The sequence below is a fragment of the Dinoponera quadriceps genome, unplaced genomic scaffold (assembly GCF_001313825.1).
Source record: "Dinoponera quadriceps isolate SergipeBrazil2010 unplaced genomic scaffold, ASM131382v1 scaffold533, whole genome shotgun sequence".
In the NCBI taxonomy this organism is placed as follows: domain Eukaryota; kingdom Metazoa; phylum Arthropoda; class Insecta; order Hymenoptera; family Formicidae; genus Dinoponera; species Dinoponera quadriceps.
This window is the reverse complement of record NW_014554780.1, coordinates 616,894-642,243: the sequence shown is the minus strand read 5'-3', so window position 1 is coordinate 642,243 and position 25,350 is coordinate 616,894. Positions and strand designations below refer to the sequence as shown.

The 25,350-nt window shown below is 43.2% G+C and overlaps 1 protein-coding gene across 2 annotated transcripts in view; it reads left to right on the top strand.

The window, feature by feature from the left end:
* The window catches only part of LOC106741808 (sodium channel protein 60E), an 84,152-nt gene that overhangs the window by 24,235 nt on the left and 34,567 nt on the right, over positions 1–25,350 (top strand). For both annotated transcript variants that reach the window (XM_014614161.1, XM_014614162.1), the window contains exon 2: positions 24,820–25,028. In XM_014614161.1, coding sequence (XP_014469647.1) covers positions 24,820–25,028 — 209 coding nt within the window. The remainder of the gene's footprint in view (positions 1–24,819; positions 25,029–25,350) is intronic.

Sequence of the window (25,350 nt, the reverse complement as noted above, 5' to 3'; positions counted from 1 at the left end):
TTCACCTTGCGTATTCGTTCATGCATCGTTACTGGTTATAGTCGCAACTTTCGTTCTCCTCTCCTTCTTGTGAATTTATTTTCGCGCAAAATTTTTTACAATACGGAGTCTGCTTTAATGTAAGGGAGGCTATGAGGGAGAGATTGTCGTTGTTCCGAAACTTAGAGAAGCAAAAGCTACAGAAAATAAAATGTCAAAATTGTCTCAATCGTCTCTCATCTTTCCTACATTTGTAATTATGAATAATGTGATTAATATATCTAATAATAGTCGACTCTAATCGAGCTCTAATTCGGCTATACCTGCGCGAATATTCGGGAAAGATAAATACTCGTCATCTTTCCTCGTTGAGAGTTATTTATGACTCGGCAACGCTTAGCGTTCTCCATTAAGAAACTTTAACGATTCAAGCGCTTCGGTACACGATGAAAGGCGGAATTATAATTCTTCTCTGATGACTCGTCGAAATGCACGGAAATCTGTCTCGCGGAGATTGGTTATTCGCATCGATGAGGGACGTTCACGGCGGATAATCAAGAAAAATATACGTCATTGTTAGCAATTTGCCCGTGTTTTTATTCCCGTCGCATGTAAAAATGCACGCGAACTTGGCACACAAAGACATAAAACTTAGTTTAACGGTGAACTGCGGGATATAACCGCACCGTACGCGCCAGGTGCGCAAAAGTTTCCACGGCCGTTATTTTCCGGCGGAAACGGAGAAGTGGGACTTTTCGCGTCCGGCGGACCGTTCAAATTTCTGAGGCTTCAACGGTTCATTAAGAGACGGCGTGGGCCATAAAGAGCGAATCGAAAAAATTACTAATTCATACGACGATACGTTATTGGGACTCTGCTCCGTAACGCGGTCCCAATAAAACGTATCGTTATTATTCCACATCTAACGCAAAAGAACGTGACTTAATGAATTTTAATAAGACGGAATATATCTTGCATCGACGTCCTGTATAAATAAAGTATACGTGTTGCACGTAAAAAATATTCCAGAATATAAGATGAACACAAGAGCAAATGTTTGCAGCTCGCGACGTTACTGCATTGCTATTTCGAATCGCCTGCGACATAAAGGTAAAGAATTTTATGTTCGCGTTCACACGTATTCGCGTGACGATTTTACTTAAACGTGCAACATCGTAGATGATTTATGCGGCGATAGTGAACGATTACACGTGCATAAAAAAATCGATTAAAGAGAACGCTGAAATGCCATCGTTCCCGGGAACTCGAAATTGTTCACGATACGCTTGGAAAGGTCTCGTAACGAGAAACAAATATCGCCAACGAGAATAATATCTCCCAAAAATTTCACGACAAATAGAGAACACATCTCCCCAATTATCCGTAATAAATCTGCCAATACTGCAACTATGGTGTTCGCTTTATTATTTCTGCGGTCAGACAGTTGTTTCTGTCTGTTTGAGGAAATATTTCTACGATGTTATTTTCAAATATAATATAATTAATATTATAGTAGCTTTCAATTAAAATCTTACTTTTAGTTTCGAAGATATCATAAAAATAGAAGTTAAAAATAGCACGCTAATCGCAAAAGACATGTATAAAAAGCTCTAGTTAAGCTTGAGTTAAATATCTCAGCTCTCTAATGATCGATTTTCTCCTAATTACGCGGGCAATGAGTTAGATAATATTTCAATGTATATGCAGTAGAAGTTACATCGAATTTTATCAAACCCATTTCACTTTACAATCTCCGTTAAAGTAGAATAACTTTTGATCCATGCTCTGAATTACCGTCAAACTTCCGGTGTCACTTTTAAACGCAAATGTAGATCAATTTGTAATCGTTTCATCATTTTCTCATTATTTCGATTTATTACGGATGGTACATCCCTGAAATCTCAAACACCCGTCTTCGATCTCAGCGGAATGGAGAATTAGTGCCTCCATTTCAAACATATTTTCGAAGAAATCGAATTTAAGCGATCGAATATTCCGTATGTTACCTCCTTAAAAACTAGTGCGTTGCTCTCGTGCTGATTCAATATACGCGTCGCACGGCGATGTTAATAATTATCGTCGCGCACGCACCGCGCAAAGGACGCGCAACAATGCCGCGAATATTATTTAGACGTCAGAGCGAGGCAAAATTAAAACCGTAAACGGCGGATTCGCAGCGGTGACCGAGTAATATCAAAGAATTGCATGTTACATTTGCGTGAAGCGTGTCGGCGCAACTTTTGACGTGTTTCTCCAATTATTGCGTGCGTGCCGTTCGCTGAGACACGCGCCATTCCCGGCCCGTATCAACATTGTAAACTCGTCAAGCGAGTTGCCAATGAGAGGGGAAAAAAAAAACCCACCATCTCCGTCGTTTTCGCTCGGCCGAAGTAGCACGGCGTTAACGCGGCGTGTCGCGCCGCTATTTCGGCGGCTGACTTTCCAGAGCTCTCCGCTTGAACTGCTCTTAATTTGCCGAATATCGTTAATCTCTTGAAGAACCATCGGAATGGCTAAAACGGCGCCGCTTTAACCGAGACGTTTATTTCGAAGGCGCGCGCGGCTCTGTCATTGCGACTCGTCCGATGCCGCATGTGCGAGCTGCAGGTGCTTACAGCCGGTGCCGCAATACCCTGCCCACTGCATCAGAAAGGCGCAATCGCGGTACACATATATACCGTGCGCGCCTCGATGTACGTAATATTTCATCGCGCAAATATGCCGTTTAAAGTAAATTGCCGCGACACGTACGTGAAACAATTCGTTCGGGAGAAATTCGATAATCGCCGATGAATCGATGCGCGTGTACGTAAACGTACGGCGCGCATGTAAACAGGATTCGCCGGTACCGGCGAATATCTAGCGAGTATATTTATCGTAAAGCTCGCAAAGTAAAATTTTGTGCTGCGCGGAAGAAAGAGGGGCGGATCGCAATGCGTCGCCGTCCGAGTGCGCGGCACTCGCGATCGCCTACAATTCTCACAAACTGCGTTTATCGATCTTCCCTCTGCCTACCGTTTTACCGTTATGCCGTTTGAATCGACAGGTATAACGGTGCAGAAATGGATAAATACGGCGGGATATTGAACGGGTGGTTGAAGAAACGCGGAACTTTTACGAGCTTTGCAGAGAGAATCAATAGGCGAATGTTATCGAATTTATGTTACCGCGGGAAAGTAAAACTTCCCGGGCGGAGGAGCTGTTTTTTATCGGCGACAATGCCGCGAAATATGCTTCGCCGATCGAGCCGCCGAATACATTCTCTGAGAAACAATACTGTCCGTTCCTTTTCGCCGAAGTAGCTGCGCCAGCTTCTAGCAATTCTCTTCTTCCTTCCGTTCGATCTTAATACCGTCTCAACCGTGTATCTATCTCTTTTTAACTTTTATAAGCGTGCACCAGCGAAAAAGAATAGACCTACGCGGGGGAAATATTACGATAAGAATCACCGTAGAGTCTGCAGCGCTGGAATATAGCGGAATTATTATCGAGATTACTATTACTGTGCGTCATAATTCCGATAATAATTCCGGCATACTCCAGCATTACAAAATGTTTGCGGCGAGTGTCCGCTACAATATTTTCCCATAATATCACGAGACAGACCTCTCGCAAATCTTTCGTCAACTTGACGGGCTCGAAGGCGAGAAGGGTGTCTAATTTGCAGAGAGAGCCCTCGCGTCACGGGCATGCGCCTCTCTTCGTTCCGTGATGCGCCAACTTTTCACTCATGGACGTTTCCTGACACACGCGACTATAATTTCATTACGCGTACCGTCAGCTCGCGCTTTGCGGGCCGGCCCTTTCGCGAGAACCAGGAGAGAGAATGTACGACTCGCGGAGTAGCTCGCGACGTAATGGAGATCGCACTTAGGTTTACGTAACGCGAAATTGCGGTACGATATACGTGCGTATAGAGCTCTGCTCCGAGCGCAGCGCCCCGTCGCACTATGTTGCGGATTCGATTGAGAAGGGCAGGTCGGGAAGTAGTCGCGGGTAAAAGTCGCCAAGTATATGGAACGGGGGGGTCGTCGCGGTCGATGCGCAAGCCGCCGTTCAGTCTCACATACCTGCGTGCACGGGGCTTATTATTCCCCTCAGAGCGACGCGGTGTGTGTGAGAGAGAGAGAGGGAGAGAGAAATTTTACTAAAAGGAATCGACGCCGTCCGCGCCTTTCGACGCTGCTCGTTGGGCGACGCGATTACGTGGAATTGATTGATCGAATTGAATCACGAATAACTTCCGTTTTCCCTATTCTCTCTCTTAATGAATTTACTTTCGCGCGAAGTGCGTGTTTTATAATGGAGTACGCCACTCCAACGCGCGAAGTCGCTGCGGTGTAAAGTAGAACGGTCGTTCGGGGAAAATCGTCCGTGGCGATCCGTTGCGAATGACAAGCAATTAATCGGGGATCTCAACTCTTGGCGTGCTCTCGCGCGTAATTCTATAGTGGAAATGTTGTCCGAACTGACGGTTACTGACTCGGAAAAATTATCTTGCAGTCGTACCGAGAATTATCCGCACACGAGAAAGCAGCTGAGATGGCCGGTGGAGTAGCAAACGTTTCAATGTCACGTATGTGCGCAGAAAAAAGGACTCAGTCCTAAATCAAGAATAGATATTCCAGAATAGATATCCCGAAATAGATATATAAGCAAGAATATTATAATCTGCTTAGATTTTTAGTCTTTTGATTTAGTTGAATTTGTATTGATACAAATATTACTTGCGCTCAATTCGAGATAAAAAATCTCCTAAGAATGTTAAAATATTCTCGTTTATGTGTGAGAACATCTATCATTGATTGACGACTATTTTTTCTGTGTGCTGTATCTAATCGATATAGATGACATATCGATACAGAGACAGAATTTTTATCTGAACTGTTTGTCCAATTTAGCAATAAAGTCTCTCTGTGAAGTCCATCCGGATTGAGGCCAGTCACACTTCTTATTAAAAATCGACAACAGAATCTAAATTCTCCTGCACGTATTGCTAGAATGCTGCTTGCAAATAATATGTACAATTCTCAGAAAAAATATAGACGATCTTTTAGCAGCTAACAGAAAATAGGGATACATTTTACCTGTGACATTTAGAATTCCGGCTGGTGTTTCAGCAAAACATTTTCCTGAGTGTGGAGAAAGAGAGAAAATGCACAGTTAAAAGTATATGATGAAAAATAAAAAAATGTTTTGACTTTCTCAATCGTTCCATATTTGAAATAACGGTCTTCGCAAGTGGCGTCTCTGCATATTCCTCACTTCGCTGAGCGTTTCCTCAAATTTTCCCTCCATTTCCTCACTATTTCATTATTCCGCGCCGTCTTTCCTCGCTAAGAATCACTTTCGCGAAACATTTTCGGCAAGACACCCTGTTATCAAACAAATTCACCGTGCCGAGTATGCTCTCTGGAATATTAACTCGATTTTTGCTGTTTGAAATTCAGACCGAAGTTGAAACAGGAATAATTACGGAACGAGAGAGCCAGGCAAGCAGCAGTATAACGTTAATTGAAACTGCTGCTTTTTAGCCGCTCGTCCAGCTCGCTAAAGGTAATCCGTGAAAATTTCGGGTCACAATTTTATTTATGTGGATTCGCTATTCGATCACAGCTCTGCGCTCAATCTTTCGTAGAAGGATTAAAAGGCGGCGCTCGAAAATTCGCTTTGTCCGGCCGGGAATCATCGTCGTATCGGTGTCAATGTCGCTGCGCGACGCCGGCTTTATCGCCACGACGTGCTCGACCTCTCCGGTACCTCCATAAAATGCATGCGAAACACGGATGAGTCGCAAACAAACTTTACGAGAAAAACAGGAGTATCTTCATAGGTAATGGCCGGGCGACCGGGATCGACTCTCCTACGTATTTGTTTATTCGAACTCCGATCGCTCTATTTTCTACGACGTCGTCGGCAAAAACTTGTTTGCAGCATGTATGAGATATGGAGTAAACAATGCGAGATACGATAGACCCTTCAACGGGATACAGCGTCCTGACAAATACAAATAAGCGATCTTTCAGTACGATTAAAGCGACACCAGCCGAAAGGACATTTGATACTCGCGCGTGAATTTGCAGTGTAATATTGAAAATATAATATGTGTTTTATAATACATATTGAAAAGAAATGTTATAGAAATTGCGCGATGCCATGTGAGGTATCTAAATTATATCATGAAATACGATATCCGAGAAAAACCGAGAAACGATCGATTCTTTCGCGCGACCTTTCCAAACTTGAATATTGCTCGCTTGTGACTTGGAAAATACAGCAGTTACGTCTGACTGATATTATTTGTGTCCGGTAGTAAGCAATTAAAGTCGATCCTGAGTTTTATTGGAAAATGTCCGAGTTAAATTCCAAGAAAGACATCTATAAGCTCAATGAGTTCCGCTTGGATAGTTTCTCGTCGGCGAAAATAAGCAAAATGATCGGTGCGGTCGAATGGAAATGTTTTTAAAGCCGGCGAATGCTCGCGGTAGTTGGAGAAACTTTCGTCGGGAGATTAAAACTGATTAACTGAGAGATAGATCTCATTTCGCAAAGTCAACTTTGAATTTATTTAAACTTATGAGAATATATGAGTCTTGAATTGATACTAATCTTCTTCCGTGACGTGCGGTTTGACGCGAATAAAATGTTCGTAAAAGTAAGTATTTCCCGAGCGTGGGGATTTCGCATTATCGTATAAAGGCCGTAACTTTTTCTCTACATAAATCCTGCGGTGAACTTACGGGAGAAGTAAGTTATGATGATCCCCTACTTGCGTCCCCTCCTCTTTTGCATGGAGCGCGATGTCGTAAACATGCTGCGAAAATCCCATGTCGATAGGAATTACGGCTCTGAAGTTGGCGTGCCGGCCAGTTGAATATACCCGCCTTCGAGAAACTTTCGGAAAATGACGTTTAAAGTCAGAAGTCACGCGCCATGCGAGAATGTACACGGGCGCTGCTTTCTTTTGTTGCCGTTTCGTGATTTCCGCATCGCCCGGTGACTCAAGCTTCAAAATATCCCGAACTGAATAAGACGTAATTGCACCTCGAAAGTCTGATATAATCGGGGTCAAATGGACGTCGGATAATTGAAACGTCAGATAATATGCAACAAACAAAACTGCAGTGGTTCACCAGCGGTTTACTTTCATGAATAATTCGAGGAACATAAAGCGATATGAGGAGGTCTCCTTCATTATTACCCGTGTGAAAAGCGCGCAGATAAGAATGCGCAAGTATGTTGCATACATCTCCATTAGAAAAGCACCGGATTGCTTTTAAACGCAAACTAGCAGCTGGCAAAATTCAATACCTTCTGTGGACAGTCTGATAGGTGCGGCTGTATTTCTTTTAGGTGTCCCGTAAAAAGTCCAACGGTAGGACGCAACGCGGTAAGTACAACAGTGCCCGTTACGACCGTAATGAGATTATTTGAAGATTTCGTTTGGTATTATCTCTCAGGTATTGAGACGGAAAGGCGAGATACTCTCGGTGAATGCGATAAAATGAAGATTAAACGCTCCAAAGAAGTAGATTACGGCGAGGGGGTGTGGCATTCACGGAGGAATCGTTCCTTCAATCGTTCCGTTCAAGCGAGTGAGAGACAATGGCAAAAAGGCGGACTCCATCTTCAATCCTACAGGGTGGACACGATTATGGGTGATCGAAACGCATTTCTCAAGGGAACTGACGTCGATTTTTCTCACGGGGAATTTGTCCCTTACAAACGCGCCGATTTCTTTCACTAGTGAGATCCTGCGGCCTAACTGCGGAATAAAATCCTGTTATCTACTTACGTCTTCGAAAGAGTATTTGAATCTCCGGCGGACTTCCTTCGCGGATTTCCTCAGTTTACAATTCAAAATCATCATTTCCTCCTGTAACCTTTTCGTTGATGAAAAGTCGACCCCGAATGGAGAATCGTCGAAAGAAAGAATATCACAACGACACTTACGCCTCCGAAGTATTTTAATCTCCCGCTGGTAACTCTTTTCATTTTCTCAGTTCATAATTCAAAGTTATCGTTTCCACACCTGTGACCTTTTTTGCCGGCTAATCGACTCTGAATCAAGCATGCGGTCAAAAGTAAAATTATTGCAACGACATCCGCAACGATGGAATTTAGGAAACGCTATATATACAGTCGGGAAACGCAATGAGATTTAAGATTCTGTCGTTGAGTCCGCCATTAATCGGTTCTAGCATGACACATCAATATTAACCGTAATGACGTATATAATCCCTTTGCCCGCCGGATCGTATTGATCGGAGAGAACGATTATATTTTTCGCTGGGATAAAATTAGCCGCAACCGGGAATATCATTTTATCTCTTCGGCGATGCAATGCGCGTGGGCTTCCCGCTATAAATATTAGATATTAATCTGTAGAATTTCCCACACACACACACACACACACACACACACACAAATTTTCCCCGGTGTCATTAAAAATAAATAATTGCAGCATTAAATTTTATATTTAATTGGTCTCGCCGCCGTTATGCACGGCCGTTCTCGGTTAATTGCTCGATCGATCCAAATTTTGGGCAGAGCCTGTACGCAAATCGCTGCTCCACACCGACGTGGCGCATCGAGAATAACTGATGTCTTCCGCTGGAGACAGGACTAAAGAAGTTAGCCTCGCACGGATGAAGCGCAAAAATTAATTCGGTGCTTGAGCGTGTCTTTCCTCGGACGACGAGGACATTGTCGACGAACTCGGCAACGTGTTTTCTTGGAGGACGCGTGCTTAACTTTTTAGTCTCCGGCTGCTTTCCCGCTCGACTTTCCGTACCCGGCTACGTGCATTCGCATTTATCACGTGGACCAACTGATACTTGCAATTATCGGCACGAGGACCATGGTAACACGCAGCAATTAATCATATGGACATTTCTGTAATGAATGTATCTCCGAAGAACGTCTAGTCGCAGATCGTGCTCCTTTGGAATTAAATCGGAAGTCTCGAGGATTTCCGATACCGCGGTAATAGTGCGCTTTAAATTAACAAGAAAATACGCGACGATATCCGATTACCGATATCAGGTAAATAAATCTGCAAATAAAAGGTCTCATTTAAATTATCATTACGGCCAATCGATCGCGACTTCGTCGGCGGAGGAGGGAAGTTCGCTCGGGCGTCGGCGTTTATCTCATTTTTAAATTGAATAACTCCGACTTGAAAGCTCCGCGGCCGTGCTCGCCGTCTCGCGCGGAATTTTCCCACCGGAAAAGCGGACCGGTTACGCGGAAATAACGAGCAACAGTTTTGCTCCTGGGGAGCGGCGACGACGACGACAACGACGGAGGCGTCCGTTCGAGTAATATATCGGGAAGCGTGTATCCTCTTCCCCCGAGGTGGCTGTGCGAGATCTAGAGCGAGCTCGCGTCCACACACGGCCACCTGTGTGTTCCTAATGCTTCTATTATTTAGGCTGCGCGCGGCAATCTTACAGGCTCATCCGATCCAGCGCTTGGTGCATTGCGCTGAAATTGCGCACAGTAAAAGGAATGTAAAGAATCACAGGCTCCGCCTATCGCCTCCCCTCTGCCCCCCTTTTTTCAACCCCGACCGAACCCACCCCTCTCCCATCCACCCAACTCCCTCTCTCTCTCTCTCCCGTTCTCGCTCTCTCTTTTCGTTGCCACCACCGCCACCCCCTGCAGTAGGTAGCGACTAATACGCGTATAAATAGTACAACAACGGTATGGCACATTTACGGAGGTTCGCGCGGCGTATGTTTCGACCGCGACCTATTTTATCTTCAACCCTATCGCGACCGATGGAATGTATAATACGGCCGCGTAACGAACCGACTTCAACTTCTTGACCGTTCTTGGCGAAGTACCGCGTCGACCATTGTTTTCGCCCCGCGTCTCGCTCCGTTCTCCAACCGGCCGGTCGATCCTACCGGCGACTTCCCTCTCAGAGATTTTAAAGAGGAAATATGCAGGATGACGACGGACTGTTCTAGATTCTTCGCTCTTTCTCTCTCTCTCTCTCTCTCTCTGTCTCTCTCTCTCTCTCTCTTTTGCTCACTCTCTTCCTTGATCTATGGAGCCGTCCGTCAATTTGAAGGTAATTTTTTCTCGGGGAAAGTTTGGTTCGATGGAAGCTTTTCTCGTAATTTTCGCTCGAAATCAAATAGGAAATAAGGATTCGTTGCGCTTCTTCGCAGTTGCCGAACCTAACGCGACAGAAACGTTTCTTCCGTGATTCTGATGGATTATAATTTAGAATTACCGATATGCTCAGTCGTCCGCCCCCCCCCCCCTTTCTTTCTGACTGTCAGAAAAAAGTCGCATCTCGCGTCAAAAAATCGAGATGCGTCCTTAAACGTACAGATTAATCTTTTTTTCCCCCCACAATATCACATCTAACATTAGATTACGCTATTGCGGACATTGATCGAACTTCCGAGTCGACAACCTCGCGGGTATCCATAAATGCGAGGTGCCTCCTTCGACCGCGTGGCTGCCCTACCGAGTCTATTTTCAAGGCGACGCTGTGGTCGACGGTAAGACTTTTTGCCCGCTTGACTTGCATCGCGCTCGATTAAACTTCTACGATTGGATCGTCGCGTAGCCATCGTGACGGGCGCTTTTTGCGCCCGTGAACGACGGCGATCGCATGATTCAGCGACCGCCTGGATCGATACGTGCCTACGTCCATATCGAGCCCTCGTAGTTGCCCTAAGTACCGTCACTTGTCTTTACGCTACGTCGATCTTAGACGCCGTCTGGTTTACTTTTAGTCCCCGTGCAGTTATTATTAACCGCATTAACCACCTTTCTGGTAGCACGTAATTGTGCCCCGGCTGAAGTACTATATCATGCACATTCCTCGCCGAGTCAGTTATAGTCTTATAGGGCTTGAAATAGTTATCTATTTAACGAACTCTCTTCCTCTGGTTGTAAAACTCCACGTCCGGAGGGATAACTTTGTCATTTATGTCACCCGTCCTCGAAAAATCATCGTAATTGTAATGTTTAAACGCTGTTCTTGAATATCCATTCACTTGCCGATGGAAATATTTGTAAAATAGTTATACAATACTTCATTCCGAACACGGATATTAGAACACGAGAGAAAGAACTTGGTTTAATCACATAATTTCCAAATTGAATCTTTTGAGAAAACATCTACTTTAAATTTCTGAAATAATAAATTTTCCGTGAAATGGTATATTTTTCGAAACTAAATCGTCTCCCCCGTTAAGCAGTGGTTTATCCTTTGTAAAGAGTTAAAACCTGTAAATCTGTAAAACGTAATTAATATGCTGATTAAAAAGCTTTAATTTTTTAAAAACGTTTGCATAGTATGTTTAAGTCTCGGTAAAAATATCCGATGAATTTTTATTTGACTGTAATATACGGTCGGGACCATACGAATCACCACAGTTTTGTTCGTTTTAATCTAGCCTTTGAAAGAAGTGTGAAACAACGTATGGAGATTCGTTTCAATCCCTCTAATTTTTTGACTTTTGTTGTTACGAAACAATTTTGATGAAATGCTTTTCGTATAAATCTGAAATGACAACAGTCGCGCATAAAAGAAATGTATTTTTCTTCCCCTGGAAATAAACGCTCTCTAGTTTATACCACAGCGGTCAATATGTTAACCAATTCTATTTCCGGTTAAGAGATTTCTTTTTCAGTTATGCAGCGCGAAGTGAAAAATTGAAGACATTACGATTATTTACTTAAAACACTACCATTCGCGAGATCATTGTATAAATTCGATTTTTTTCAATAACTTAAAATTGGATTTTCAATGAATGCGTGATCAAACATTAAAGAGGAAGAGTTAAAATTTATTCTAGAATTTCGTCAATTCCCTTCCTTTCACAATTCTTCAGGTATAGAATTTAAAAAATCGCCCAGGATCAATATGACCCAGGACCAATATACCCTCTTTACGGTATAAGCGATCTTTCAGAAGTGTGCGACTGAAAGGTTAAATCAGTCGACTTACACTGCATGTCCGAACAAATTGAAACAGCTAAGAAACAAACAGGCACTTTTGTGAAATTACTTGGAGATTCGAATCTAAATGTAAGTTCGAGAATTTCTGTGAATCGCTGTACTAAATGTAAAAATATTAATTCGCGTCCCAACAGATCGAAGCGGGCCGAGATTAAACAGACCTCGGAATAAATGTATCGGGAATAAATTGTCAATAAACTTATATTACGGTATAAAATCGCTGCGATTCCCCTCTCACGTGACGTTGCACATAGATACCTCAGCTTGAAACCGATCGTGCTCGCTCACTCATCTCGAGAGTGCACGGTGGCGATTCCACGTCTGAAAAAACGAGCCCTCGAATCTGTATCCGTCTGTTCCTCATGCACGGAAATTCGCTGCACAGTTTGTTATACACGTAAGCGAGGTGTCGAGCTTATCGCGGCTGTAGCCGATCAACCGTTCGTACCGGCTGAACCGAAAAATCATTTACTTTATCGCGGGTTTTTCAGTCGAGCTGTTCCGCGACGAGATCGATCGCCGGCTGATCGCGTTCGCGCCGAGTTTACACGGTTGATGATCATCGCCTAGGATACGGAAGTTCGCGGGGTTCCGCCGCTCGGGTAATCCAAGGTGCATCGAAGGAGATTATTTCGGCTGTCTGCCGCTCAAAATTGTTGATCTCTTGGTATCCTCGCCGTAGGAAGAAAAACCGCCCCACGTCGATATGAATGAATAATTCGCTAGCGAAACACTTTGGTATACATTTTTATGAAATTTTTCGCACCGGTCGTTATATTACGGTAAACATCTGTAGGCATCGATTGAATTGAACAGATCCTGAATCCGACAGTCTCTTATTAATTTTATGAGAGTTTCTACCTGAGTGACCGCCATTACCCCATTGTACTTTACATACAATCGGGTTGTGCGCTGCTGTCCTATGAAGATTTCACGACATTTTCAATTCCCCATCGAGAGTGGCAACGTGTGAATACGCTTTTAGACACGCAGGGGACGAGTCAGTGTCGTTTTGACGACGCGATAAGCACGGTCGCTCCCTTTCGCGGCTATAACGCGCGAGGACATTTCACGATTTCCATAGACACACGAGAGGGAGAGATGGCGAGAGATGGCTCTTTTTTTCCCTCACCCGGAGGATTTTTAATCTCGCCGGGAGGATACGCGCTGATGTAAAAAGTTCGGGACGGTCTGTTCTGATAACGGCAGTTTTTCCGCCGGACTTGCGAACGGGTTGCGATGATATTTTTATGAAAAGCAGTTCGTTCTGAATTGAGACCACCTATGTCGATGGGGATAAGTGCAGTTATCCTCTTCATGTCTCTCGCATTTGAAAAGGCGTCGCGAGCGAGAGCAGTTTCAACGACTCCGGGTATTAAAATTGTACTTGCGTACTTTGTCTTGTAAATACGCCACATTACATACATTTAAAGTACCTCATTTGGAAAAAAAGATTATGTCTCATTATGTAACGGGGGCGAGTTTTACTTTTTGCCAATTACGTATTAAGTATTATATTCAATTATATATAAACTGTGTGTGTGTGTGTGTGTTCTAATTTTCAGCACGCGCACAGCTAAACATTGACTTTCTATTCGTGCGATTTAATTCGCGACATCCGATTCCAATTGTTTGCATTCCTTTGTTCCGATGATTACATTGTTATGATTTCAATTTTATAGCGGGAACAGAAAAGCGATATTCCATTTCATCGGTCTAATTCGCGACATCTGATTATAGCTGTTTACGCTCTGCTGTACTAATGCCGGATGTTTATTATATTAGTATTAATTAACACGTTGTTATATTGAAATTTATTACTCACCGATGAAAATAAACGCGACTCTATGCGATAGTGCCGATTGAATCATACGTTGGAACTTAATTATCGTTTTTATTACTTTATTCGCGCTATTTCATTCGCGTATTTTCGGCCTTCTAATTAATACCGGCACTCAGCTTTTCGAGACGACACGCTTGCGCCAAAGTAATTAATCGTTTAAGCATTAATTGGATGTATCGCTTTCGGCGTCAATTTCGTGTAAATTCATTAAAATGTTTAACCGTCCTTTTTACTATATTTATTTATTTTATTAAATATACATCAAATTTAATTAATACCGATACATTTCGAGTATATCGCGCGAATATATTTTGTGCGAGAGGCGCTTTCCGGACAGCCAATTTTTGTTTAACTTCGCGCGAGATGCAACTGTGGATACATTGATTTTTTCGAAATTGTCTTAATTGGTCACGGGAGAGCACAATTAGGAATTCATTACTCGTCAGACCGAAAGCAATTCGGCAATTAAACAGTTAATGAGTAATTGCAGTCAACGCGTTATCTGACATTTGACGATGAATGTGGGCGCGACGGAATGTTTTGTCAATAACGTCACCGAACCTTCCGACGAACGATGCCGCGTGGATATCGCGGAAGAGTTAATTAAATGACGCTAGTCGATAACTCATCAACTTTTAATGGGCTTTATTATAAGAGAAAATGTAGCAAAATGTAGGCCCAAGTGCAAAAGTGTCCTAAAACAGAAAACGCACACCGTCAATGATTGATATTTTTCCCTCCTTTTCTCTCGTTCTCTTCTTCCTCCCTTATTTTCTTTGTTTCTCGTTTCTACGGCAAAGTCTCCTTCGGCGCGTGTGACATTAATTCCTCGCTACGTAGTCTAACGCGCAGTGTTTTAGCTAAGCTGCACACGGAGCGACCCGCTAATTTGACCGCAGTTTATGCTAAACGCACACGCAGACACCGCGGCGTAACGCGTACTTTGCGGCCGTCGCGAGTACACGTGATGCATTCGAGCGGCGTATACGAATGCGCCGCATAATTCCGCGCGACACAGCGCAGGGTTGATCGAAAAATAACGCGCGATTGTCCCGGACACGGGTGATAATGCTTTAACGTCGTTATGACGATCGTAATTGCGCGATTCCGTTATCGGCGTGCCGAAATAATCGGCGACGTCCTTCCGACTTTAATCGCCATAACATGAAAGCACGATATCGGAGCGGCCGTAATCGCGTCGTGAATAGATTTCAAATCGGTCTTCCGATTAAACGGATGCTGTGATTCTAAAAATCGGGACAGTCGTAAAACGCGAAAAGAAAGAATCTCGCGAGAGCGCCGCGTCGCGAAAACAAGCGGAGGAAAATGTAAAATTTTCCGGTTTAATAAATGAGACGCGTTCATACCTGGAGTGGACTATCAAGCGCATAATTTATAATGACCACCGTCAGACACGACTACTTACTTATACCAGATCCCACAAATTATGAACTTGTCCCAGTTTAGCTACGAGCGTCTCGTTTATGAAACAAAGGATCTCCATTTTTTTTGTACATCGCTTCTGCACGTCGCTCCTGCATTTCAGCGTTATTCTGTTTTTCGGAAGGAAATTGGCTTGATTTGAGATTGTTTTAATATGTGCACCGACGTGCAGAACGGTTGCAACGGATCTTCTACATATTTCGAAATACAAAAAATATGACGAAGCGAACCTACGAACTAACGAACATGCGCGGTAGATAATCAGTTAGCTGTCAAAATTACATATAGACGTGTAATTTCTCTTTCTCTCGCAAACATTTGACGTACCTGGTAGGGCCTCGTGGAAACGGAAAGGCACCGCTAATTCTGACGACGTGCCCTGAATACGAGGCATGAAATTTCGGCGAAGTATTTTACGACGACGCGGTCCGAATTACACGCCCAAGTTACAGTCACGACCCCCTCCCCCCTTCGTAAAGCTCACGCTGCAAAAAATTAGAATTTCGCCGATTAATTCGTTCGTGAGTCCTTTTTATCGCGCTCACGCCACGCGAGGACAGAGAGAGAGAGAGAGTGAGAGAGCAAGGGGAGATTCGTCGATTTCGTTCACTCTCGCCTTATTTTTCGCAAATTGCCCCGAAGCCCGAGGGAATTGCGGCGGATAATTTCCGGTCGTGTCGCGCGAGAAAGTAATTAATACCGACAGGTGGATTTACATCGCGGCGGCGATTTTGCTCTTCATTCGATTTGAGGTGAACTTCGTTCTGACGGATTTACAGTTCGAGGATTAGTCACAGGGACGTTTAATGCGGAGAGAGAACTGACAACGTGAGCGCGCACGATAATTGCCGGCGACGTCTCCGTTGAGGAAGCGATCGATTCCGCGTAGTGTATAAGTAATTCTTCAATGTTCGCGGCGAGTCGGATGTAGAAAGAAGAGAGCGAATATCGTGTGCCATGTGCACACTGCAAGTAATAAAAAGTCTACACGGCCGCGTACTGGTCGACTGCGATGGATCTCAAGTAACTCGATCTCTCCTCCCTTCCGCCTCTCTCTCTCTCTCTCTTTCTCTCTCTTTTCCTTGATATATCCGCCTATCTTAGTAAACCTGACTAGATATGTTCAAATCAGAAGCATACATAGAGAAAAATGTCACTTCTACTGTGAAGAAAAGCAATTACTCAGTAAATTTTTTTTCTCCTTTTAAAAGGAAAGAGATCTTGAGCAAAGAATATTTTCTTGAAAATAGTATTAAAATATACTCATCACAAATATTAGAAAAGCTCATTATCAAAGGAAGAATTAGTTCTCTCTTATCTCAAGAATATTATAAACTTTAAATCCGATTAACTGGAATAAGTATAAACCGAAGTTTTAATTTTTTTAATTTAAATACTCTTAATTGAAGTACTGAACTTATTAATATTCAAAATATATTCTGAATTAAAATTTGATGCTTATCTGCATTAAGTACCGTGTATCAGTTACATTACATCTATGTTATAATTTCTCACTCAACAATGTAAATGTTATATAACACATATGTTACATTGCATTTATTTACGTTGAGTTACAAATTATAACATAAATGTAATATAACTGATACTCGGTGATTATTAGGTTATAATGAACTTATATGACACTTGCGTATATATAAACATACAAAATATTTGAAACGAGTAATATTACCTTGAATGCAATATATGTCTTTCTGTATGTGAATTCTCTCTGACACTACCCTGTGTGTTCTCGCTAACAGTTGATACTCATCGCTACTAGGACATCTTTAGAAATATTTTTTTTATATAAAGTCCGACCTATTGTTTCCCGTGTGATCACTAACTCGTACAAATTAATTAATCCCTTATTAATCATTGCGATTCTTACAAAAACTTTACCTAGGACTGAAATAAATGCTTCTCTCTCTCTCTCTCTATCTATCTCTTCATCTCTCTATCTCTCCATCTTTCCGTCTCTCCGCTCATATCATCCCCCAGTAAAGGAAATGTTTCTTCCGGTACGTGTAATCACCGTCGCTCTGCCGCGCTCCACTTCGCTTCTCGGTCGTTCGTTTCTCCGAAGGAAGTCACCGATGTCGGCCGACCGTCGGAGTCATCGAAACCGACTGACCGCGCGCTGCCGATGGCGCGCTTCCGGCGGAGACGCATGTATTATTTATCTGGAACGGGCGCGTGTGTGCGAACGTCAAGCGACACTCCGTGTGCTCGACGTTGACCTGGTTGGTTGGCTGGTCGGCTGTTGGTCGGTCGGTCGGTCGGCTGGTTGGTGCACGTGTTGCTCGCGCTCGCGGAGCATTCAAGGTGCGGATCGATATTAGTCGGTGCGAACCCCGGCACCGCAAAAAGCGTCGCTCGCCGGCGGCGGCGGCTCGCCGACGATGATGACGATGGTGTGTGCCTACGTCCGAAGTCCGCGCGCGCGATCGACGTGTAAAAATAAGGGAAAGAGGGGGCAGAGGGGGAACCCAGGCGAGAGGGACGGCGAAAAATGGCGCAACCTGCCGGAAATTGGCTAGGGCGGACTCAACCCGGCCGTACGCGCAACCCCGGAATTGACACCAGAATCTGAGGGTCATCCCAAATGGCAGTTAAACAGAGGCATAGGGTGGTGAACAGGATGGATGGATAGGGCGATAGGGGATGGAAGTGAGAGAGGAAGAGAGAGAGAGAGAGAGTGAAACATGCAGAAAACGTTTCTCCCTGCTGGTTACCGCGCGCGCGTTATTTGTTCAGTTTTAATTATTCGACGAGTTAAGTGCGATCGAGAACAAATTTGCTAACCTGTTAAAGTATACAGGAACGTTTCGGAGTCTCGTTGACTGCGAGTACTTTAATTGTGATTGATGTACAAACGCCGTATTAACGCTCCAAGATAATCCGAAATAAAGACGAGACGAATTAATATTTGAAACCAATTAAGGCCGAAAAGAGAGACTATTTTCCATAAACGGAGACTTAACGCAGAATTGTTCTCTTTACGTATTATCTTTGAATTATCATCTACGAAAGATTCTTAGTGTGTCGATGATAGCATGTCAATACTGTCTCCTAGAGATTAATTCCTGGATAAATTCGCCGTTAAAATAAACGTTAAAATAACAGTTAAAGCAACGTGTGTCGATATTTTAGCGCGATCAAAATGTTTACCATTAAACCCCTAAATTTTTCGTGTCTTACAAAATGAAGGAAACAATTTACATCGACCGTCTGCCGTCTCCTGCGTGAAAAGCGTAGAGACTTCCTCAGGCTATTCCTGGTAAGATGGGAAAGAGCCGCCTGATACCTGTTTAGATATAATCTAAACACGGATGTAGTCTAATCTAATACGGTAGATAAGCTAACGGCTGCGGTAGTTACACGGAGCTCGGTTAATGCAAGGTCAAGCAACCTGAGGGTTAAAGGCGCCAAACCGAGCAATCAACAGATATTACCCTTTGTGTGTACAGCTGAGCCAGTCATATACCAATAGGATCGTATAATGGTTTCTATATAATTACGATCTAAAAGCATACGAAGCCTTTCAAAGAGTAAGCTCCAACATTTCAGAGGTGTGTAATGCTTACATTGAGCGGAATAAGAAATGTTCAATCAATGTAAGAGCGAAAGTCAATTCTTTCAGTGTGAGGTGCTTTTGTTTTCTCAGTGGTCAACAATCGATTATATCGCTCGTCGGCAAATTCATTTAGAATCTAACAGAATAACAGTGATCTGCGTACCAATTGCCACGAAGCTGCTATTTTATGGTCAATTGATTCCGGATGATTTCCCCGTCTGTGTGTGGCACTTCCTCGATATGCCATAATTCACGGTCTTTCATGAATTTAACATTAGCCTCGGTTACATTATAAAATGCCTTGAATTCGAAAAGTGTGTATGAAAATCGATTTATTTTCAATCTTATTTCAACCGTTGTCAGAAATTGTGTACTTTACATATCAATTTCTGAAAAACTAAATAGCCAATGATTTTGTATTTTTTTAAATAATATTTCTACAAGTCTCCTTTATCGTCTTCTCGTTAAAACCACAAGAGTAGAATTAGTCGCTAGGATTAAAAGCGTGATATTGGAAATCGTTTATAGTGTTAACTTTGGCTTCAATTATTTCAGCTTCGGTATGATTAATTTTACTCTAATTTTACATATACATAGATCGTGTTTCCATTAAAATTCCGTAAAAATTAACTTACTAATCAATTACGTTAAGATATGAAAAACCTTCTCTGTCTTAACTATCCTCGTACGAAAAACTGAAAACAGCGAAACGTTGCCGCAGACTAATCGTAACGTTGCAACATCTCGAGTTTGAACGCTACACTTCCAAATAAGTTCGCGTCTATAAGCGGGATCGTTAAGCCAAGAATCGGTTCGACGAAGTTCCCAGCGGAAAAAGCCACGAAAACGACTATCGATCGTTTTCATTTATGTATCAGCGATAGTAAAAGTTCTCGTTCAACTAGTACGTCGTAGCTAGCACCTCCATCAACTAGCTGTAGCAGATAGCACGCGGGAACGATTAAAACGAAGAGTCGATAAATTCTTTCACCAAATTAACGATAATTAATCGGGAAAGAAATTAGATAGCTTCAGGCAAATTAAAGGCGAAGATAAATCCATAATTATGATTATTTCGTAAAAGCGTAGGAATGAATGTTCTAAGTTGGACAACTAAGAAGCTAGACTTTGCCCCGATTCCCACTTGTTGAATTTTCAACGCTAGATTTATTCTATGTGTATTACTGAATGAATTATTTATTCTTCGTCATTTTTACCGAGGACATTCATGCATTTTTAAAAAATGGTGATGCCTCTTATCCTCGCTTCTAATGTCGTTCCCTCAGCAGAATTCAACGAGATCCGCCACATTTCTATCACAACTGAATTTCAACATTAATCATTTTGGAGATTAAGTGCAACTTCAAAATTTAACCGACCTTAATTTACTTTTAATTAAACGAAGGCCAAGATCTTGCTATTCACTTACACCTCTGCAATTTAGTTCACGCAGAATCGCTTATTTCCGATTCGTAAATAGAAATGTAAAATTACCATCAGATTCAAAGTTACGATTACTTTCGGTAAAATTATGGTAAGATGGTAATTTATTTGTAATTTTAGTAAAATTCGTTGTTTTTGATAGTTTCACAAGTTGCACAAATAGGCTATATTTATGTTCTCCACACTAATGCATAAAATAAAACAACATTCCTCTTACTTCTCATGAACTAAATATCTGATAATCTCTAAAATGTTTTTCAGATGAAAGAAAAGAAACTATTTACTAAAGTGTAAAGTGTAAAGTGTTTTATTTATTTTTAAAGCTAATTCTTTTGAGCTTTATACCAAAATTTGTTATTCCTGTAAATTTTTCTAAATTATTATTTTACCATCACTTTCCAAAATTATCGGATAATTTTTCGTAATTTACCGAGTAATTTGCCGTCAGATTGAGGCATTTTCATCTCTGGCTGTGGCAGAAGAAAAAGATCGAAATCGCGACGTTCTCGTTGAGAAGGGATTTCGAGAGCGCCCATTTGCGTTTTCGCGCTATCTAATGCGCGATCTTCCGAGTAACGTAAATAAGAGTAAAATTTACCGAAGGACCCAGGAGAATTCACAGTCGCCGGGCGACAAAAGAACGCCGTTGGGACGGGTGGTGAATGGTGGTCGTCGGCGAAAGGGTTAAGCGATGCAAATTGCGAGCGTTGCTGCGAAGCGCGTCATTCCCGCGCACGTATTTTCCCGACCTAGCCGACCTTAAGGCGACACCCTCGATTAATAATCCCGGCTGCAGCATGCTCTACTTTCAACGGCGCATCGTCGCATCTGATGACTCGAAAGTAGGCCGTTGGCCTTCGTTCTGTTTCGCCGTGAAAGCGCCGAAAACGACGCCGCTGACTTTGAGCCGAGTGTAAGCTCCAGCTCGAGTTGAGAACTTTATCAACGTAGCCGCGGGAAATGATCCAGAAATGTGTTATATACACGGTGTCCCGCTATTTTCCTTCCATCGTACTACGGCGAAGTTCATTTCCAGCCATTAACTGGATTTCCTCGCGGGCACGATTCGACGGTATCGATTTCCCAAACTGTCGTTGTCGCGACCGCCCATTTGAAATATCTCGATAATCCAAAATACCGTAAAGTAAAATCTGAACACAGCCCCGTGTATGAATCGCCATCGTATAAGTCTCAGATAAGAAGTTTATGCGTCGTATCTTTCATAGGGCCATAAAACTTACCGATCTCCACGTAAAGAGAGACACATCGTTGGTAGCGACATTTTATCAGGGGGAGAGGGGGGAGAAGGATGCAATCAATTATAACATAAAGGCATTTCTAACATAAAGAAGATACGGGGACTGCAGCGACGAATATACGTCGCATACAACACGAACGTCGAAAAACGCGCGTGTATGCGCGCGACAGCTCGTCCCGATTTACGGTCAAAACTCCGCGCCAAAGGCGGGTAAATTTGGGAGGAGACAAGTTTCTACTGCAGACGCGTTGATTTGTCGATGCCGAGTGCCTGTGAGATATGGCAAGTGCCTGAGACCTGCTGAACTGCTTTTCGCCTACAGTTCGATGATCTTCAAGTCAAGATCCCTCTTGCGAGAACGCCGAAGAATCGACAATTCTTAAACTGTCTCAGAGGGATTAAAAAAAAATGGAAGAAACTAAGTTTCAATAAGAATGATGAAGGATTATTATTATTATTTGCTTTTATTGTCGTTGTCGTTGTTATATGAAGGATTTATAATTTATAATTATTTTAATTATTATTTTCTCAGTTTAATTATTGATTTATAATGATTGTTTTCTCAATCACGATTACAAATATTTACGTTAACTCTTGATAAATAACGAGACTTGTATTAATAATAATAATCAGGTTGGTTTCATCAGAATTTGCGATGCAATTTAGACAGCGTGAGTTCTATTTCGATAAATGAGCCTGATTACGATTACCTCAAGCGACTCCGGCGTATACATCTCAGGGGTAAAAGGGTTAATTATGAAAAACGTCATTTCGTAGGCTTGCGGTAGCATTGTTTCTCCGCTGAGTGTTTAAGATAAGGTTTGTAAAATACAACCGTAATATGAAGAAAGGCGCACGGAGTATTAGTCGCTGCGCGGTTTGCTTAATTGCAAATCGCAAGTCTCAACGGATAAAAGCATTTGCATTAGAACTCCTTAGGTTGCCGGTCCAATTTATGATAATTTCTCATGCTCTTGGTGCTCCTTAACGCTGCGAATAATAATAAATTTCTCCATACGATACAATCTCACTTCAGCTCGTGTATTTACATTCGATTATTATTATTTACTCTTACGCTCCGCACCAATATTGCCGTAATATTTCCTCGCACGATTCATATTTGAAAGTGATTTTTTTCCCAATTACCAGAGAGATACAATATCAGGTGTGTTATTTAATTCGCCATTTAACTGACACACACTTTAAAACAATAGAGGCTGAAAAATCGATCGATAACTCCGTTGCTTTAAAACCGGTAAATTTCTATCACAGTGGAATTCGTCGACTGCCCGATAAATGGTGAGACGTCACCGGTAATAACAAAGATTATTTTTGGATGTAATTGAAGTTGTACACCTTCCGTATTGATAAATGAATCTTCGATCGTTGGTAAGGAAAGCCCCGAATTAATTCACCCGTCTAATACTTAATGAAATAGATTCCGCGTTCATAGTTGGAAAATGCTTCTAACGAATAAAATCGGGCGTTCTAACGAATAGGAACAAGTGGACGAACTCGTGGCGAAGTGGCGGGCATAAATTTCCCAACGAATAATCCTCATTTCGGTAGATAAGGCGAATTCCCGTCCGCGCCGGCCTAATCTACGTTTCGCCGTAGAGAAGTGATTAACAAATCAGCACTTCGGACGGAAGACGGTCGGATTGTCGCGCTGAGAACTCGGTCTTGGGAGCAACCCTTACACCGTGGGCTTGAATTCGCGGATACGCGGGCCGTTATCTGAATGCTGAAACGGGTCATTAATAATTATGCGTTGACCCACTGCCGCCTTTGGAGGCTGCGCTGTTTTAGCACGCCTCTTAAGCTCTATATCCTACGGACGAGGCGAACGGCGCCATGCTGCACCTCACCGTGATTCACTGAACCGTGAATAAGACGGACGTTGTAATAGGTGAGAATTCTCCCTCCGACGTACAGCAGAACCGAGTCAATTTTAACGAAGCAGCCGCGCCGGTCGCGCCGTTTTTCAAATCGCACGAATAACCCACCCGTTGCTGGCCTCCCATTACCCGACTGGAATTCGGATTGTTTCATCCGCGCGTAGAGAGTAATAGCGAAAATATCAACCGTGACAGCGGCTAATGGAACAGCGACAATATTCCACGTCGGAATGTAAACTTTTTTTTCATCTCTGCCGAGATCCAATAGCAATTGCAAAATTACCAGACGCCGGAGATGAACGAATTCTCACGAATCGCACGGAGCCGTGCAAGCAGACGTTAAAAACTTTACTTCCTGTTGGTATCAAAGAGTAAACTTTACCGGATCCTCCGATGAAGCTCCAATTACGAGGGTATTTAAATTGCAAATGCAAAAGTCGCGAGCGCGTTGCGCTAGGCGCAAATTTTCCAGCGCGCACCGCATTATACCGCGTTATACCGGAAATTTTCAATTATCATCCCATCTACATTCGGCATGTTTTTATAACGCGACGTGCAGAGCTGATCTGCATGCGTCGCGCGGCGAATAAAGAATTAATCTCGCGGGGCGGCCACGTGAGTCTCATTATTTCGTTTAAGTGCCGCGTCAACGCGGAATGCGATATAACGGAACGTCTACCTGCGCAGGAGCAGCGCTGCAATAATAACCAACACCGATCTTCTGCCTAGATTAACCCAAATCGGTTACAGGCCCCGTGCGGCGGTCCCTTCAGGGCTCCAGAAGCTCTCGCGGCACGTGATTCCGCACGTTATAAATTTCCACCGAGGAAAGAGCTTCGACGTAATGTCTCGGATCGAGCATTATCTCTCGATTAATGCGTGCCGGAGCTCGCTTCTCTCGCAAACATTGAATTCGCGACGTCGTTAGCGAGATATTTATCGTCGAGGACGGCGTGGAAAGGTCGAGCTTGGGTAAACCGAGCGGTTCCGGGAAGAAATTCGCGTGACGCTTCACCTCGCATACCTCCTCCGAGACACCTCCGTGTGCAAACACGAGGGAAATGTTTTTCTTTTTTCTCAAAGATACGAGCATTTGTCACCCGAGAAAGTACCGTAATAGCCCTGCCCGGCTAGGATATATTCATAACGCCGAGACTATTTGAAGGCAGTGAGAGGAGATTTAGAAAGCAACGCGAACGACACGATCACGACTGCAAAATTCCTACGGATGTTTGGGGTTCGAAATTTTTTCACCTTAAGCACGGTGTCTCGGAGAAACGGTTGTAAGAGAATCGAGGGTAATCCATTTTGAATTCGCCCTCCTCATGCCGTCGGAGGGATCCCGCGGAGAGTCCCGGCCTTAGACAGTAAAAGCGCCCGCACGCTTCTGTTTCAGACGTTCTGCGTGGTGTCCAAGAGGTTCCGCAAGAACTACATCCATAGGTTTACGGCGACTAATAGTTGGTTCATATTCTCACCGTGGAATCCTATACGGCGGTGCTGTATCTTCCTAAGTACGAATCAGTACTTCGATTACGTGGTCATGGCTACCATACTTCTTAACTGCGTCTTCCTGGCCATGACCGAAACCGTCGAGGAAGCCGAGTAAGTATAGCCTGGCGCCTCATGATTATGCAGTAGCAATGACCAGTCGGTCAGCAGTGAACGGCCACGGGGTACGCGTTCCATTCGTACGACCGCACCACCAGTGAATCGTAACGTTCGCTTCTACCGTGATATCGCCGATTTGACTCGATTGTTATAAAGTACGAGGGATTGGGAAAAGAGGATCCAAGGTTTCATAGACGCTCGGTATTTACTTAGAGGAGTTTCGAATCGACGTAAGAACGTTCCGAATCACCGTAGTTACTTTACGACAGTCGAGATTAAATTCTTCTTCGACGCGCTCCCCCCTCCCCCCCCCCCC